Source organism: Pseudophryne corroboree, chromosome 6 (genome assembly GCF_028390025.1).
Source record: "Pseudophryne corroboree isolate aPseCor3 chromosome 6, aPseCor3.hap2, whole genome shotgun sequence".
Classification (NCBI taxonomy): Eukaryota; Metazoa; Chordata; class Amphibia; order Anura; family Myobatrachidae; genus Pseudophryne; species Pseudophryne corroboree.
This window is the reverse complement of record NC_086449.1, coordinates 3,093,095-3,111,301: the sequence shown is the minus strand read 5'-3', so window position 1 is coordinate 3,111,301 and position 18,207 is coordinate 3,093,095. Positions and strand designations below refer to the sequence as shown.

The following is an 18,207-nucleotide window of genomic DNA, read 5'->3' as shown; positions in this document are numbered from 1 at the left end:
AACCTCCTAAAACCAGGGACAGTGTCTGTGCATCAATGCACAAGAGTCCTGGGAAAAATGGGGGTCTCTCTGCTATGGTGGTTGCAGAGTGCTCATCTGTTAGAGGGCCGCAGATTCGGCATACAGAACTGGGTCCTAGTGACCACGGATGCCAGCCTGAGAGGCTGGGGAGCGGTCACACAAGGAAGAAACTTCCAGGGCGTGTGGTCAAGCCTGGAAACGTCTCTTCACATAAATATACTGGAACTAAGAGCAATCTACAATGCTCTAAGCCTGGCAAAACCTCTGCTTCAGGGTCAGCCGGTGTTGATCCAGTCTGACAACATCACGGCAGTCGCCCACGTAAACAGACAGGGCGGCACAAGAAGCAGGAGGGCAATGGCAGAAGCTGCAAGGATTCTTCGCTGGGCGGAAAATCATGTGATAGCACTGTCCAGCAGTGTTCATCCCGGGAGTGGACAACTGGGAAGCAGACTTCCTCAGCAGACACGATCTTCACCCGGGAGAGTGGGGACTTCATCCAGAAGTCTTCCACATGATTGTAGTCCATTGGGAAAGACCAATGGTGGACATGATGGCGTCCCGCCTCAACAAAAAACTGGACAGGTATTGCGCCAGGTCAAGAGACCCTCAGGCAATAGCTGTGGACGCTCTGGTAACACCATGGGTGTACCAGTCAGTGTATGTGTTCCCTCCTCTGCCTCTCATACCCAAGGTACTGAGAATTATACGGCAAAGGGGAGTAAGAACGATACTAGTGGCTCCGGACTGGCCAAGAAGGACTTGGTACTCGGAACTTCAGGAGATGCTCACGGAAGATCCGTGGCCTCTACCTCTAAGAAGGGATCTGCTTCAGCAGGGACCGTGTCTATTCCAAGACTTACCGCGGCTGCGTTTGACGGCATGGCGGTTGAACGCCGGATCCTAAGGGAAAAAGGCATTCCGGAAGAGGTCATCCCTACCCTGGTCAAAGCCAGGAAGGAGGTGACTGCACAACATTATCACCGCATTTGGAGAAAATATGTTGCATGGTGTGAGGCCAGGAAGGCCCCGACAGAGGAATTTCAACTGGGTCGATTCCTACATTTCCTGCAAACAGGATTATCTATGGGCCTCAAATTAGGGTCCATTAAGGTTCAAATTTCGGCCCTGTCGATTTTCTTCCAGAAAGAATTGGCTTCAGTTCCTGAAGTCCAGACTTTTGTAAAAGGAGTACTACATATACAACCCCCGGTTGTGCCCCCAGTGGCACCGTGGGATCTCAATGTAGTTTTGGATTTTCTCAAATCCCATTGGTTTGAGCCACTCAAATCAGTAGATTTGAAATATCTTACATGGAAAGTAACCATGCTACTGGCCCTGGCTTCAGCCAGGAGAGTGTCGGAATTGGCGGCTTTATCGTATAAAAGCCCATATCTGATTTTCCATTCGGACAGGGCAGAATTGAGGACGCGTCCTCATTTTCTGCCTAAGGTGGTATCAGCGTTTCACCTGAACCAGCCTATTGTGGTGCCTGCGGCTACTAGCGATTTGGAGGATTCCAAGTTGCTGGACGTTGTCAGAGCATTGAAAATATATATTTCAAGGACGGCTCGAGTCAGAAAATCTGACTCGCTGTTTATACTGTATGCACCCAACAAGCTGGGTGCTCCTGCTTCTAAGCAGACGATTGCTCGTTGGATTTGTAGCACAATTCAACTGGCACATTCTGTGGCAGGCCTGCCACAGCCTAAATCTGTCAATGCCCACTCCACAAGGAAGGTGGGCTCATCTTGGGCGGCTGCCCGAGGGGTCTCGGCATTACAACTCTGCCGAGCAGCTACGTGGTCAGGGGAGAACACGTTTGTAAAATTCTACAAATTTGATACCCTGGCTAAGGAGGACCTGGAGTTCTCTCATTCGGTGCTGCAGAGTCATCCGCACTCTCCCGCCCGTTTGGGAGCTTTGGTATAATCCCCATGGTCCTGACGGAGTCCCCAGCATCCACTAGAACGTCAGAGAAAATAAGAATTTACTCACCGGTAATTCTATTTCTCGTAGTCCGTAGTGGATGCTGGGCGCCCATCCCAAGTGCGGATTGTCTGCAATACTTGTACATAGTTATTGTTACAAAAAAATCGGGTTGTTTATTGTTGTGAGCCATCTTTTCAGAGGCTCCTACGTTATCATACTGTTAACTGGGTTCAGATCACAAGTTGTACGGTGTGATTGGTGTGGCTGGTATGAGTCTTACCCGGGATTCAAAATCCTTCCTTATTGTGTACGCTCGTCCGGGCACAGTATCCTAACTGAGGCTTGGAGGAGGGTCATAGGGGGAGGAGCCAGTACACACCACCTAGTGGTCAAACTTTTAAATTTTGTGCCCTGTCTCCTGCGGAGCCGCTATTCCCCATGGTCCTGACGGAGTCCCCAGCATCCACTACGGACTACGAGAAATAGAATTACCGGTGAGTAAATTCTTATTTTATGCTCAGACCGGCAATAGCGTCGGCATGGGTATGTAGCGCAGTGGCAGCATGGACAGATACCTTGTCAGCTGACCTTGATACCCTAGACAGGGATACCATTTTGTTAACCTTAGCTCATATTAAGGATGCAGTCTTATATATGAGAGACTCTCAGAGACATTGGATTGCTGGGCTCCAGAGCCAATGCCATGGCTATTTCAGCATGACGATCCTTATGGACCCGCCAATGGACGGGTGATGCGGACTCAAAAAAGCATATGGAGATTTTACCCTATAAGGGGGACGTGTTGTTTGGGGAGGGGCTCGCGGACCTGGTTCCCCCAGCTACCGCGGGTAAATCTACCTTTTTGTTCCCCAACAGCAAAAGAAAACTCCACAGTTTCAGATGCAGTCCTTTCGGTCGCATAAGCCCAGAAGAGGTCGGGGCTCCTTCCTTGCCAGAGGTAAGGGTAGAGGGAAGAGAGCACCTTGTTCGGCCAGTTCTCAGGAGCAGAAGTCCTCCCCGGCTTCTGCAAAATCCACCGCATGGCGCTGGGGCTCCCCTATGGGAGTCCGTACCGGTGGAGGCGCGCCTTCGATTGTTCAGCCAGGTCTGGGTTCGGTCAGACGTAGACCCTTGGGCGATGGAAATTGTTTCCCAAGGATACAGACTGGAATTCGAAATGTGCCCCCTCGCTGATTTTTCAAGTCGGCCTTACCAGCTTCTCCCCGAGAGAGGGAAGTAGTGTTAGCTGCAATTCAAACGCTTTGCCAGCAGCAAGTGATTGTCAGGGTTCCTCTGGCCCAACAGGGAAAAGGGTATTATTCAACCCTATTTGTGGTCCCGAAGCCGGATGGCTCGGTCAGACCCATTCTGAATCTAAAATCCCTGAACCTATATTTAAAGAGGTTCAAGTTCAAGATGGAATCTCTCCGAGCAGTTATCTCCAGCCTGGAAGGGGGGGGATTTTATGGTGTCACTAGACATAAAGGATGCATACCTTCATGTCCCCATATATCATCAGGCGTACCTGAGATTCGCTGTACAGTATTGTCATTACCAGTTTCAGACGTTGCCGTTTGGGCTTTCCACGGCACCGAGGGTTTTCACCAAGGTGATGGCGGAAATGATGGTGCTCCTGCGCAAACAAGGAGTCACAATTATCCCGTACTTGGACGATCTCCTGATAAAGGCGAGATCAAAAGATCAGTTGCTGGAAAACGTGTCGCTCTCCCTGAGAGTGCTGCAGCAGCACGGTTGGATTCTCAATCTGCCAAAGTCTCAATTGGGTCCAACGACTCGACTGTTGTTCCTAGGCATGATTCTGGACACGGAACAAAAGGTCTTTCTCCCGTCGGAAAAAGCTCAGGATCTCCAGACCATGGTCAGAGACCTATTAATGCCAAAAAGAGTGTCAGTTCATCAATGCACTCGAGTTCTGGGGAAAATGGTGGCAGCCTACGAGGCCATCCCCTTCGGCAGGTTTCATGCGAGGACTTTCCAGTGGGACCTTCTGGACAAGTGGTCCGGGTCCCATCTACAAATACATCAGATGATATTACTGTCCCCCAGGGCCAGAGTATCTCTCCTCTGGCTGCACAGTGCTCACCTTCTAGAGGGTCGCAGGTTCGGCATTCAGAATTGGGTTCTGGTGACCACGGACGCGAGACTCCGAGGTTGGGGAGCAGTCACGCAAGGAAGAAATTTTCAGGGACTGTGGTCAAGCGAGGAGGCCTGTCTACACATCAAAGTGCTGGAATTAAGGGCCATATACAACGGCCTTCGACAAGCGGAGACACTCCTTCGCAGTCTACCGGTTCTGATTCAATCAGACAATGTCACAGCAGTGGCTCATGTAAACCGCCAAGGCGGGACAAGGAGCAGAGTCGCGATGGCTGAGGCCACCAGGATTCTTCGCTGGGCGGAAAATCACGTAAGCGCTCTGTCAGCTGTCTTCATTCCAGGTGTGGACAACTGGGAAGCGGACTTCCTCAGCAGACACGATCTCCATCCAGGAGAGTGGGGACTTCATCAAGAAGTCTTTGCAGAGATAACGGGTCTCTGGGGAATTCCTCAAATAGACATGATGGCGTCACGCCTCAACAAGAAGCTTTGGAGGTACTGTGCCAGGTCCCGGGACCCTCAGGCAGTAGCAGTGGACACACTGGTGACACCGTGGGTGTTTCGGTCGGTCTATGTGTTTCCTCCTCTTCCTCTCATCGCAAAAATTTTGAGGATCATAAGAATAAAAAGAGTACAGACGATACTCATTGTTCCAGACTGGCCTCGAAGGGCCTTGTACTCAGATCTTCAGGAAATGCTCACCGAAGATCCTTGGCCCCTTCCTCTCAGGGAGGACCTGTTGCAGCAGGGGCCCTGCGTGTTCCAAGACTTACCGCGGTTACGTTTGACGGCATGTCGGTTGAACGCCTAATCCTAGCGGAGAAAGGTATTCCGGAGGAGGTCATACCTACCCTGATAAAGGCTAGGAAGGAGGTGACAGCGAAACATTATCACCGTATCTGGAGGAAGTATGTCTCTTGGTGAGAAACCAAGAATGCTCCTACGGAAGATTTTCATCTGGGCCGGTTTCTCCACTTCCTGCAGAGAGGAGTGTATATGGGCCTGAAGTTAGGCTCCATTAGAGTACAGATTTCGGCCCTATCTATATTCTTTCAGAAGGAATTGGCTTCTCTGCCAGAAGTCCAGACTTTTGTAAAGGGAGTGCTGCACATCCAGCCTCCTTTTGTGCCCCCAGTGGCACCCTGGGACCTTAACGTGGTGTTACCGTTCCTTAAATCACACTGGTTCGAACCCCTTCAAACTGTTGAATTAAAATTTCTCACCTGGAAGGTGGTCGTGTTATTGGCCTTGGCATCTGCAAGGCGAGTGTCCGAATTGGCGGCCTTGTCTCACAAGAGCCCCTACTTGATTTTTTCATGTGGATAGAGCAGAATTGAGAACTCGTCCTCAATTTCTGCCTAAGGTGGTGTCTTCATATGAACCAACTTATAGTGGTGCCTGTGGCTACGAGTGACTTGGAGGACTCCAAGTCCTTAGATGTAGTCAGGGCCTTAAAAATGTATGTAGCTAGAGTGCGGAAAACAGAGGCCCTGTTTGTCCTGTATGCGGCCACCAAGGTTGGCGCCCCTGCTTCTAAGCAGACTATTGCTCGCTGGATCTGTAACACGATTCAGCAGGCTCATTCTACGGCTGGTTTGCCGGTACCAAATTCGGTAAAGGCCCATTCCACTAGGAAGGTGGGCTCTTCTTGGGCGGCTGCCCGAGGCGTCTCGGCCTTACAGCTTTGCCGAGCAGCTTCTTGGTCGGGTTCAAACACTTTTTCTAAATTCTACAAGTTTGATACCCTGGCTAACGAGGACCTCGCATTTGCTCAGTCGGTGCTGCAGAGTCATCCGCACTCTCCCGCCCGTTCTGGAGCTTTGGTATAAACCCCATGGTCCTTACGGAGTTCCCAGCATCCTCTAGGACGTAAGAGAAAATAAGATTTTAAACCTACCGGTAAATCTTATTTCTCCTAGTCCGTAGAGGATGCTGGGCGCCCGTCCCAGTGCGGACTAAATCTGCAAGACTTGTATATAGTTGTTGCTTACATAAGGGTTATGTTACAGTTGGAATCAGTCTTTGACTGATACTGTTCTTTGTTCATACTGTTAACTGGTTACGTGTGTTCCAGGTTATATGGTATGATTGGTGTGGGCTGGTATGAATCTTGCCCTTGGACAATACGAGGAAAGGACTTTGTTAATCTATCTCCTCTGGGCACAGTTCTCTAACGGAGGTCTGGAGGAGGGGCATAGAGGGAGGAGCCAGTGCACACCCATACTCAAAGTTCTTTATAGGTGCCCATGTCTCCTGCGGGGCCCATCTATACCCCATGGTCCTTACGGAGTCCCCAGCATCCTCTACGGACTAGGAGAAATAGATTTACCGGTAGGTTTAAAATCTTATTTTCCCCTCAAAGGACAGGTTGTGGTGGGAATCCTCGCCCACGGTGGACAAGGCGTTGACGCGCTTGTCCAAAAAGGTGGCGCTACTGTCTCCGGACACGGCAGCCCTCAAGTATCCTGCTGATCGCAGACAGGAAACTACCTTAAAATCGATCTATACACATACGGGTGCCTTGCTCAGACCGGCAGTAGCGTCGGCATGGGTGGGTAGCGCAATTGCAGCATGGGTAGATAACTTGTCATCTGACATTGACACCCTAGATAAGGATAGCATTTTATTGACCTTGGGTCACATTAAAGACGCAGCGTTATATATGAGAGAGGCTGCGAGAGACATTGGGCTGTTGGGTTCAAGAGCCAATGCCATGGCAATTTCTGCTAGACTGTCCCTGTGGACCCGCCAATGGACGGGTGATGCCGATTCAAAGAGACATATGGAAACTTTTACCTTCCAAGGGTGAGGTTTTATTTGGGGAGTGCCTCGCGGACCTGGTTTCCACAGCTACCGCGGGTAAGTCGTCTTTTTTTCCTTATGTTCCCCCACAGCAAAAGAAAACACCTCAATATCAGATGCAGTCCTTTCGGTCGCATAAATCCAGAAGGGGTCGGGGCTCTTCCTTCCTCGCGAGAGGTAAGGGTAGAGGGAAAAGAACGCCTGCTACGGCTAGTTCCCAGGAACAAAAGTCCTCCCCGGCTTCTACAAAATCCACCGCATGACGCTGGGGCTCCGCTGAGGGAGTCCGCGCCGGTGGGGGCACGTCTTCGACTCTTCAGCCAGGTCTGGGTTCAGTCGGATTTGGATCCTTGGGCGATCGAATTTGTATCCCAAGGATACAAACTGGAATTCGAAGAAGTGCCTCCTCGCCGATTTTTCATATCGGCTTTGCCAGCTTCTCCCCCAGAGAGGGAAATAGTTTCAGCTGCCATACAAAAGCTGTGTCAACAGCAAGTGATTATTTCCCCTAATGCAACAGGGGAAAGGGTACTATTCAACCCTATTTGTGGTCCCGAAGCCGGATGGCTCGGTCAGACCCATTCTGAATCTAAAATCCCTGAACCTGTATTTGAAAAAGTTCAAATTCAAGATGGAATCTCTCCGGGCAGTGATCTCCAGCCTGGAAGGGGGGGATTTTATGGTATCACTAGACATAAAGGATGCATACCTTCATGTCCCCATTTATCCCCCTCATCAGGCGTACCTGAGATTCGCTGTACAGGACTGTCATTACCAGTTTCAGACGTTGCCGTTTGGGCTTTCCACGGCTCGAGGATTTTCACCAAGGTAATGGCGGAAATGGTGGTGCTCTTGCGCAGGCAAGGAGTCACAATTATCCCATACTTGGACGATCTCGTTATAAAAGCGAGATCGAGAGATCAATTGCTGAGTGTCGCTCTCCCTGAGAGTGCTGCAGCAACACGGCTGGATCCTAAATCTACCAAAGTCGCAGTTGATTCCAACGACTTGGCTATCATTTTTAGGCATGATTCTGGACACAGAAAAAAAGAGGGTTTTCCTCCCAACGGAAAAAGCCCAGGAACTCCAGAACATGGTCAGAGACCTGCTAAAACCAAAAAGAGTGTCGGTTCATCAATGCACTCGAGTACTGGGAAAAATGGTGGCGGCCTACGAGACCATCCCCTTCGGCAGGTTCCATACGAGGACGTTTCAGTGGGACCTTCTAGACAAGTGGTTGGGGTCCCATCTACAAATACATCAGAAAATAAGCCTGTCCCCCATGGCCAGGGTGTTTCTCCTGTGGTGGCTTCAGAGTGCTCACCTTCTAGAGGGTCGAAGGTTCGGCATTCAAGACTGGGTTCTAGTGACCACGGACGCGAGCGTCCGAGGATGGGGAGCAGTCACACAAGGAAGAAATTTTCAGGGACTATGGTCAAGCCAGGAGGCTTGTCTACACATCAACGTGCTGGAATTAAGGGCCATATACAACGGCCTACGACAAGCGGAGAATCTTCTTCGCGACCTACCTGTTCTGATTCAATCAGACAACGTCACAGCCGTGGCTCATGTAAACCGCCAGGGCGGGACAAGGAGCAGAGTGGCATTGGCGGAAGCCACCAGGATTCTTCGCTGGGCGGAAAATCACGTAAGCGCTGTCGGCAGTCTTCATTCCGGGAGTGGACAACTGGGAAGCAGACTTCCTCAGCAGACACGATCTCCATCCGGGAGAGTGGGGTCTTCATCAAGAAGTTTTTGCAGAGATAAGTCGTTGGGGACTTCCTCAAATAGACATGATGGCATCACGCCTCAACAAGAAGCTTCGGATGTATTGTTCCAGGTCAAGGGACCCTCCGGAAGTAGCGGTGGACGCCCTGATAACACCATGGGTGTTTCAGTCGGTCTATGTGTTCCCTCCTCTTCCGTTCATCTCAAAAATATTGAGAATCATAAGACGAAAAAGAGTACAGACAATACTCATTGTTCGGATTGGCCTCGAAGGGCCTGGTATTCAGATCTTCAGGAAATGCTCACAGAAGATCCGTGGCCTCTTCCTCCCAGGAGGACCTGTTGCAGCAGGGGCCCTGCGTGTTCCAAGACTTACAGCGGTTACGTTTGACGGCATGGTGGTTGAACACCAAATCCTAGCTAGGAAAGGTATTCCGGGGGAAGTCATCCCTACTCTTATTAAAGCTAGGAAGGAGGTGACGGCGAAACATTATCACCGTATCTGGAGGAAATATGTATCTTGGTGTGAAGCCAAGAATACTCCTACGGAAGATTTTCACCTGGGCCGTTTTCTCCACTTTCTACAGACAGGAGTGGATATGGGCCTAAAGTTAGGCTTCATTAAGGTGCAGATTTCGGCCCTATCAATATTCTTTCAGAAGGAATTGGCTTCTCTCCCAGAAGTCCAGACTTTTGTAAAGGGATTGCTGCACATCCAGCCTCCTTTTGTGCCCCCAGTGGCACCATGGGACCTTAACGTGGTTTTACAGTTCCTTAAATCACACTGGTTTGAACCTCTTCAAACGGTTGAATTAAAATTTCTCACTTGGAAAGTGGTCATGTTGCTGGCCTTGGCATCTGCAAGGCGGGTGTCCGAATTGGCGGCTTTGTCTCACAAGAGCCCCTATCTGATTTTCCATGTGGATCGAGCAGAGTTGAGAACTCGTCCTCAATTTCTACCTAAGGTGGTTTCGTCGTTTCATATGAACCAACCTATTGTGGTGCCCGTGGCTACGGTGGACTTGGAGGATTCCAAGTCCCTTGATGTAGTCAGGGCCTTAAAAATTTATGTAGCTAGGACGGCTCGAGTTCGGAAAACAGAGGCACTGTTTGTCCTGTATGCAGCCAACAAAGTTGGCGCTCCTGCTTCTAAGCAGACTATTGCTCGCTGGATCTGTAACACGATTCAGCAGGCTCATTCTACGGCTGGATTGCCGTTACCTAATTCGGTAAAGGCCCATTCCACTAGGAAGGTGGGCTCTTCTTGGGCGACTGGCCGAGGCGTCTCGGCTTTACAGCTTTGCCGAGCAGCTACTTGGTCGGGTTCAAACACTTTTGCAAAATTCTACAAGTTTGATACCCTGGCTGAGGAGGACCTCATGTTTGCTCAGTCGGTGCTGCAGAGTCATCCGCACTCTCCCGCCCGGTCTGGAGCTTTGGTATAATCCCCATGGTCCTTACGGAGTCCCCAGCATCCTCTAGGACGTAAGAGAAAATAAGATTTTAAACCTACTGGTAAATCTTTTTCTCCTAGTCCGTAGAGGATGCTGGGCGCCCGTCCCAGTGCGGACAAATGTCTGCAAGGGTATTTCCAGTGAGGTAATTTCCACACTTCTTCAGGCTAGAGATGAAGTATCGGCGAAGCCTTACCACCGTATTTGGCGTAAATATGTGTCTTGGTGTGAATCTAAGAGGGTTCCTACGGACGACTTTCAGCTGAGTCGGTCTTCTCCATTCTTTGCAAGCAGGTGTGGATGCAAGCCTAAAGTTCGGCTCAATTTCAGGGCAGTTTTGGCCTTCTAAAATTGTATTGGCCACCTTTCCGGAAGTTCCGACTTTCGTGAAAGGAGTACTACACATCCAACCTCCATTTGTACCCCATGGGCACCGTGGGACCTTGACGTGGTGTTACGTTTTCTGGTGTCTCACTGATTGGAACTTTTACTGAAGGTTGTGTTAAAATCTCTCTCTTGGAGAGTGGTCATGCTTTTGCCTTTTGGGCGACCGCAGGGCGATTGTCGGAAGTAGCGGCTTTGTCTCACGAGCCCCTGTTTGTTTTCCAAGTGGATAGAATGTGAACTCTGTTATTGGTTCTACAGAAAAGGGTTTTCGATGTTTATCGAAAAACCTGCCTTTTTTGATGTCTGTGGTGATTTCAGCATTGGTTGATTCTACGTCGTTCGATGTAGTCAGGGATTTGAAGATTTATGTCACCAATTGGGCTCAGTTTGGGGTAACAGAGACTCTGTTTGTCTGGTATGATCCCAGCGTGCTTGGGGCACCTGCGTCTCTGCACTCTGTTACACGCTGGATCTGTGATACGATTCGGCGTGCTAGTTTACGGCTGGATTGCCGTGACCGAAGTCGGGGGAGACCTATTCTGCTAGGTAGAGGGGCTCTTCTTGGGCGGATGCCCGAGGTGTCTCGGCAGGTTACCTTTGCCGAGCAGCTACTTGGTCGGGTTTCAAACACCGTTGCTAAGCTCTACAAGTTTGATACCCTGGCTAATTGGGGACCTTATGTTTGCTCAATCGGTGCTGCAGAGTCGTCCGCACTCTCCCGTCCGTTCTGGAGCTTTGGTATAGACCCCATGGTCCTTTTGGAGTCCCCAGCATCCTCTAGGACGTAAGAGAAAATAGGATTTTAGTACCTACCGGTAAATCCTTTTCTCCTAGTCCGTAGAGGATGCTGGGCGCCCGTCCCAGTGCGTACTGTGTCTGCAGTTATTGCTTTTGGTTGCACTTTCTGGTGTTTCTTCTCTGTCAGGCTAGTGCTGACGTTGTTCATGCCATGGCATGTGGTTTCTTATTATTGGTTGGGTTTACACACAGGTTGTGTTACATGTTCTCTCAGCATATGGTTGTATGTTTTTCATACCGTGGGCTGGTATTCTGTTGAAGGCCATGTCTTGCGGTATGTTTGTGGTGTGAGCTGGTATAACACTCACTGTGTTTAAATTCTTTCCCTCGAAATGTCTCTCTCTCCTGGGCACAGTTTTCTAACTGAGGTCTGGAGGAGGGGCATAGAGGGAGGAGCCAGTTCACACCCAGTTTAAGTCTTTTTATAGTGTGCCCAAGCTCCTGCGGATCCGTTTATACCCCATGGTCCTTTTGGAGTCCCCAGCATCCTCTACGGACTAGGAGAAAAGGATTTACCGGTAGGTACTAAAATCCTATTTTTTTATCCAGATAAAACGGTTATCTTCCTAAGATGGTGTCTAAATTTCACCTTAACTAAGAAATTGTAGGCCCGGCCTTCCAGGGGCCAGACCTTTCTGCGGGAGATGCATCATTGGACGTAGTCCGTGCGTTAAGGATCTACGTGGATCGTACCAGTGCCATCAGAAAGAGGATGGCCTGCTGGTAAGCAGACACTGGCGAGGTGGCTTTGGCTGGCGATTTCAGAAGCATATTCTCAAGCTGAACTCCCTGTTCCGGCTAATGTTTCTGCTCATTCTACTGGTAAGGTAGGTCCGTCATGGGCAGCACAACGTGTTGCTTCAGCAGAACAGATATGTAAGGCAGCCACATGGTCTTCCATTAACACGTTCACAGTGATTGCGCTGAGGCCCCCAAAAAGTGGGTCCCAGGGACCCCTCACTTTTAAAAATTGGGGTCCAACCGGTCCTTTTCTGGGTCCCATTGGGTTAAAGGCTCTTATTGATCTTAATCTTATTTGGACACCACAAAAAAGAGTTGCAAGGTGAGAGGATGGGGTGACAATGCTGCTGGGTTGTGTAGCATGCAGGTCACCCTGCACCAGAGCTGTAACTAGACATTTTGGTGCCCTTTGGCAGAAAGTGAATTGATGCCCCACCTCCAAGATCCCAGAATGCAGGCAGTGCGCGCCTGCGGCGCGCTGCAAAAATTTAGGGGCGTGGCTTCATGGGGAGGGGGCGTGGCCACATAATAGTGCCAATTCACATTACGCCACACAGTAGTGCCGCTTATACCCCTTTTCCACTAGCTCAAAAAACACGGATAAATGCACGGGGGCACGCATTTACCCGTGTTTTTTGCAAGTGGAAAAGGGTAAACCTGGATCAAGTGATCCGGGAATCCTACCCTGGTAGCTAGCCGGGTTGAACACGTATTCAACCCGGCTAGCTGTCTAGTGTGAACGGGAGCCGTGTCGAGGTGACACGGCTCCCGTTCACTGTGCATAGGGAAGGCGGCGCTGGGAGATCATGTGATCTCCCTGCGCCGCCCCTGCCGTGTCACTAGAAGCGTCACCAACCCGGCATTTGCCGGGTTGTGACTGCTAATGGGAAAGGGACCGAGCACGGGTCGCAGCAGGGGGCAGCTCCCGTGTCAGGCTCCCGGCTGCGACCCGTGCTCGTTAGTGGAAAAGGGGTATTATACACATTGCACCAAGTTGAATCTCCTATACACACTGCGCCAGTTAGTGCACGTTATACATATTGCTCCAGATAGAACACATCATACACAATGCGACAGGTAGAGCATGTTACACACACTGCGCCAGATAGAGCACATTACACACAATGCGACAGGTAGAGCATGTTACACACATTGCGCCAGATAGAGCACGTTACACACATTGCGCCAGGTACAGCACGTTACACACAATGCGCCAGATAGAGGATCACTTACACATTGCAGCCACCACCTCAGACCCCCACTACTTGATGTGCAGGCTAGAGGTGGTGTAATATGGCTAGGGAGAGAGAGAGGGGGGACAGGATCCAACCTGCTGTTGCTAGTGGCTGCTATCACATGTCTCCCTGCAGCTCAGCCTCTTGGGCTCCATGAGCTGAATGTTCAGAGCTGCCCTCACCCCTGGCTTGTGCCTAGCCCTGTCCTATGCTGGGAGCTGGCTGCACACAGTAATAACTGTATGGACACTGCAGCCCTCCCCCAGCACCTCCGAGCTCCGTTCACAGCACAGCCTACTAAATCAAGCAGAGGGCGGCTGCCGCTGATCTCCATAAATCCCGGGTGTACAGTGAGAGCTTCGTGATGGATTACATAGGATCAAGGACGGACTTTGCTAGGGGATGTGAACACTAGCACTGACCTGCGGTAGTGCACTGTAGCCGCCCTTTCCCTCCTTCACTGCCAGATCCTCCTGTGCGGTGTGCTCCTGGACATACTCCCCAACCCCATCCCCGCTGCTGCTGCGCTTACTGAAGCATGCGGGACATCAGAGGTGCGTGGCCCCCCTCCCCCATGTGATTCATATCTAAAACACTGCATCAGCCGATTAGAACTGCAGCAGCGCCAGCACTAAACATGCTGGCAGCTGCTGGGTTATGAATACACAGACAGTCACTCACTGTCGCGGCCAGAGCGCCCGGGAAGCAGGGAAGAGTCGAATACACTTTTTCTGAAGGGGTGTGTCCCTGGGGACGCGCTCCACTCAGATTGGCTAGAGGTGTAATGATTGATGTCTCCCTTGACCAAGAGGCTCCTTCTCCACATATTTAGTGCTCTCTGCAGCCGGACAAGGTAGAAATCAATCATTACACCTCCAGCCAATCCCAGTGGAGCGCGTCCCCGGGGACCCACCCATTCAGAAAAAGTGAGTCCCTGGGTCTTATTATTGGGTAAAATACGCGCTATGCCGCGTTTTTGCGATCACTGGTTCATTAGACGTTATTCCTTTGATACCTTTGCCTCTTAGGACGCTGAATTCGTCCCCACCACTAAAATTGCATTGGGACATTCCAATGTTATCCTGTGGATGACCTGTGGACGCTACCGGAGAAATAGTCGTTATGGTAAAACTTTCCGTTGATAACGTTATTTCTCCTAAGTCCTCAGGGATCCCTCCCTGACGCACTTGATTTGAGGATCCTTTCACTCACTAACCTCTTCCTTCTTGTACGGAAGGGTGTGCATGTGTGTTCTTCTCGCCTGATTAGGGCTCTACATGATGCTCCTGCCTTGAGTTTTGGGAATACAACTGATTTGCCTGAGTCAGGAGGCAGGGATATATGGACGGGCCCGTTGCATGCTGGGAGGCTGAAAGCTTTGACCAATTGGTGCAAATCCGCTGCCGTGTCATCTTATCCCAATGTTATCCTGTGGATCCTGCTGGAGAAAAGTAGCATAACATACTGAGTGTGTGTGCGGATACGCCTAGTGCAATAACTATGGGTGTGTGACCAGTCTTGCTCAGGGTACAAGCCCAAGGGGGTGCAACCATCCCAGCCCCAGTGACACATGTACATGGATTCCTGGGTGCTTTGAACAGTTTCCTGCAACCTGGACAACTGTACAGCACATCTTTAGGACACGCATTTCATTTAGATTCCTGCTCCCTGACCCCTCTTCTGTGACTATGACATCACATAGTTGGTAACTCGCTGCCACCACCAGGCTCCTACACGACACATAAAACTTGTTACACAAATCCGCTGCTGCGCCATCTTATCCCAATGTTATCCTGTGGACTTAGGAGAAATAATGTTATCAACGGTAAGTATTACCATAACTACTATTTTGTCAGCACATAGCATACACAGTGACCCTGATGGGCTATTACCATACCACCCCAGTATTTGGACCTACCTGAACTCTTAGCAACCCTGTATCTGATGTCCTTTTATATGTGTCCCTTATGTTACACATACTGACTTCAATAAACTAAGTGACAGCTCAGCCTCGCCCTGTGTGCAGAATGTGACCTCACTGGTATCTGAGTCTGAGACTAACGCTTTCATTTCTCCCTCCTGCTGCCAGGAATGGCGTCTGCTGATCTGAGACAGGAGCTGGACTGTTCCATCTGCCTGACAATTTATACAGATCCTGTAACCCTGAGATGTGGCCACAACTTCTGCCGGGGCTGTATTGCTGGTGCGCTGGATGCAGAGGAGGGGTCTGGAGTATATAGCTGTCCTGAGTGCAGAGAAGAGTTTCCGGAGCGTCCTGCTCTGATACGGAACATAACTCTGTGTAACATAGTGGGGAGGTTCTGGTCTACTCTGCCAGATCAGGAGGAGACTGGGATCATCTGCACTTACTGTATTCACTCTCTTGTACCTGCTGTTAAATCCTGTCTGATGTGTGAGGCTCATCTGTGTGATAATCACCTGAGGCTACACAGCAAGTCACCAGAACACGTCTTATCTGATCCCACCGCTGCTCAGGGGAACAGTAAATGCTCCATCCATAAGAGGGTCCTGGAGTATTACTGCACTGAGGATGATGTCTGTATCTGTGAGTCCTGTTGTCTGATTGGGGAACACAGTGCACACAAGCTGGAGTCACTGGATGAGGCCTCTGAGAAGAGGAAGGACAAACTGAGAGATGTTCTACAGAAACTGAGCACAAACATAGCAGTTGCTGAGAAACGCGTCCAGAGTCTGCAGGAGCGCAGGAGAGAAGATAAGGAAAAAGCAACAGGTGTAACAGAGAGAGTCACTGCCCTGTTTAGAGACATGAGGAGACAGTTGGAGGACCTGGAGAAAAAAGAATTCAATTGTATCTTCTGGCAGGAAGAGCGAGCTTCACTCTCCGTTTCTGATCTGACCCGGAAGCTGGAAATAAAGAAGGAAGAGCTGTCCAGGAAGATGCGTCACATTGAGGATCTGTGTAACGTGTCTGATCCAGTGACTGTCTTACAGGAACCAGACACAGGGGACTTGTGTGATAATGAGGACAGGAAGAGACATTATACCGAGGTCCATTATGGAGTAGATCTGGATGTGGATCACACCTTATGGACATTACCCAGAATGTCTAATATAATAACAAGTGTAAAGAAAGGGGTCTATATGGAGGAAGCTACAGACATATTCCTGGATGGAACCACAGCTGGTTGTAATATACTTGTATCAGGTGATGGGAAATCTGCATGGGTAAAACGAAATAGACTTCAATCTCAAATAATAACCACCAGTGGATTCACTTCAGGGCGACATTGCTGGGATGCAGAGATCCGTAATACATCGAGCTGGAGGGTGGGGATGTGTTACCCCACTATAGAGAGTAAAGGACGTCAGTCATACATAGGTGAGAATGATGAGTCTTGGTGTTTGCGTGGGCACAATTATCGGTACTCAGTGATGCATGATGGTATAGAGATCCGCTTACCTGAGCTTACCCTCTGTGAGCGAGTGAGGATAGTTGTGGATTACGATGCAGGACATCTGTCATTTTATTCTGTGTATTTGTCCTCCACCAGACACTTGCACACCTTCAACACCACCTTCACTGATCACCTTCATGCAGCATTATGGCTATTGAAAGGGAATATAACTATATCTAGGGTAAAGTCAGGAGCGGAGATAGATGTGTAGGCTTACATTCATTTCTTTGGCCCAAACCGAGATCCTTTGTAAGGTTTGGAAAAGCAGGATGTGCGGGATTACGTGCAAGGCCAGATTTTCATTTACAGTGTCTGTTCAAATATAACATGTTCAAATAGAACTATTGATGTATTTAAAAAAAAAAAGTAGAAAAGAATGTTAATTATAAAACAAAATACAATTAAAAGTTAATAACAGAACATTTGTTCAACTGTGAGTTATATACTGTATAGTATTCTTTGTATAGTTATATTGTATGTTGGCAGCCTGATGATTAAAGAACTCCAAACCTCTCTACACCTGGGTGTTCCTTTATTCCTGGAATAGGGGTGAGGGTGCCCCACTTTCTCAGAAGATGCACCCTACTGATCACTGACTATGTAAGTATTAGAATGGTGTGTTTGGTGGAATACCCTCACAGCTGATTAGCCAATAATCACTAGTAGGCACCAATTACATTAAGGAGTCTTATATCCCCATACATCTATATAGGGAGGGGCACTGGACTGCACACCTTAACTACATGTAATGAGAGGCGCTACCTTGCTGAAACTTATAGTGTCAAACACAAAGAATGCAGGTCCACTATTCAAACATTACTAATCAGAATTGTAATACATTTTGCAATTTCCCCATAAAGCTGTAATAAGGCGGTCTACCAATACATGTGTTATACAGCGGCCTAAATGTATATTTCAGAGTCCGGTGTTCAGTAATAGATGTATTGTCAACCCTTAAGATTATTTTGTTCAATTGGACTCCATTAGTCACAGGAGTTATTTTCTTTATGATGTTACATTTACTGGTATAATCAGGTGTTTCTGCAGCAGGGTAAATAGGATTTCCACACGGAAACATCAGGGGTGTGGAGATGGATCTGGATTCAGTCACCAACAGGTTAAAGCTTTCTGTCCCAGGATGCACTGGGGCCCTCATCAATAACCCGCCTCCAGGCACTGACCAGTTTTGTAGTTGGTGTCTGCAGTAGCAGGTCACTAAACGGGCTGCACAGGCAGCCTTGAAAGCTTTTGTTTTACAAATAAAAAGACTTTTCATGAGCTGGCAGTGTTGTAAGTCAGGGTGACTTCAGCTTCACCTCCCAAACGGCGCTGCATACTCTCGCTGGCTTTCCCGGATACTTGCGGTGGAGACATCCGCGGTCATAGGCACAGACGTGGAATGCTCCCTGTGTTCACGTGGCAGCTACCGGGAGGTAGGTAAGAGGGTCTCCTAGCAGGACCCGCCATTAAATCGTTTCAACCACGGTCTGGGTAGATGAACTGCGGCACTGGAGAGGGCACTGTCACCGAGCAGGGACTCCAGTAGACCATCAG

General features: G+C 49.5%; 1 protein-coding gene across 2 annotated transcripts in view; it reads left to right on the top strand.

Moving 5' to 3' along the window:
* Positions 1–17,170, top strand: part of LOC134934737 (E3 ubiquitin/ISG15 ligase TRIM25-like) — a 45,062-nt gene extending 27,892 nt beyond the window's left edge. For both annotated transcript variants that reach the window (XM_063930101.1, XM_063930102.1), the window contains one exon: positions 15,306–17,170. In XM_063930101.1, coding sequence (XP_063786171.1) covers positions 15,306–16,864 — 1,559 coding nt within the window. In that variant the 3' untranslated portion in view covers positions 16,865–17,170. The remainder of the gene's footprint in view (positions 1–15,305) is intronic.
* The last annotated feature ends 1,037 nt before the right edge of the window (positions 17,171–18,207 follow it).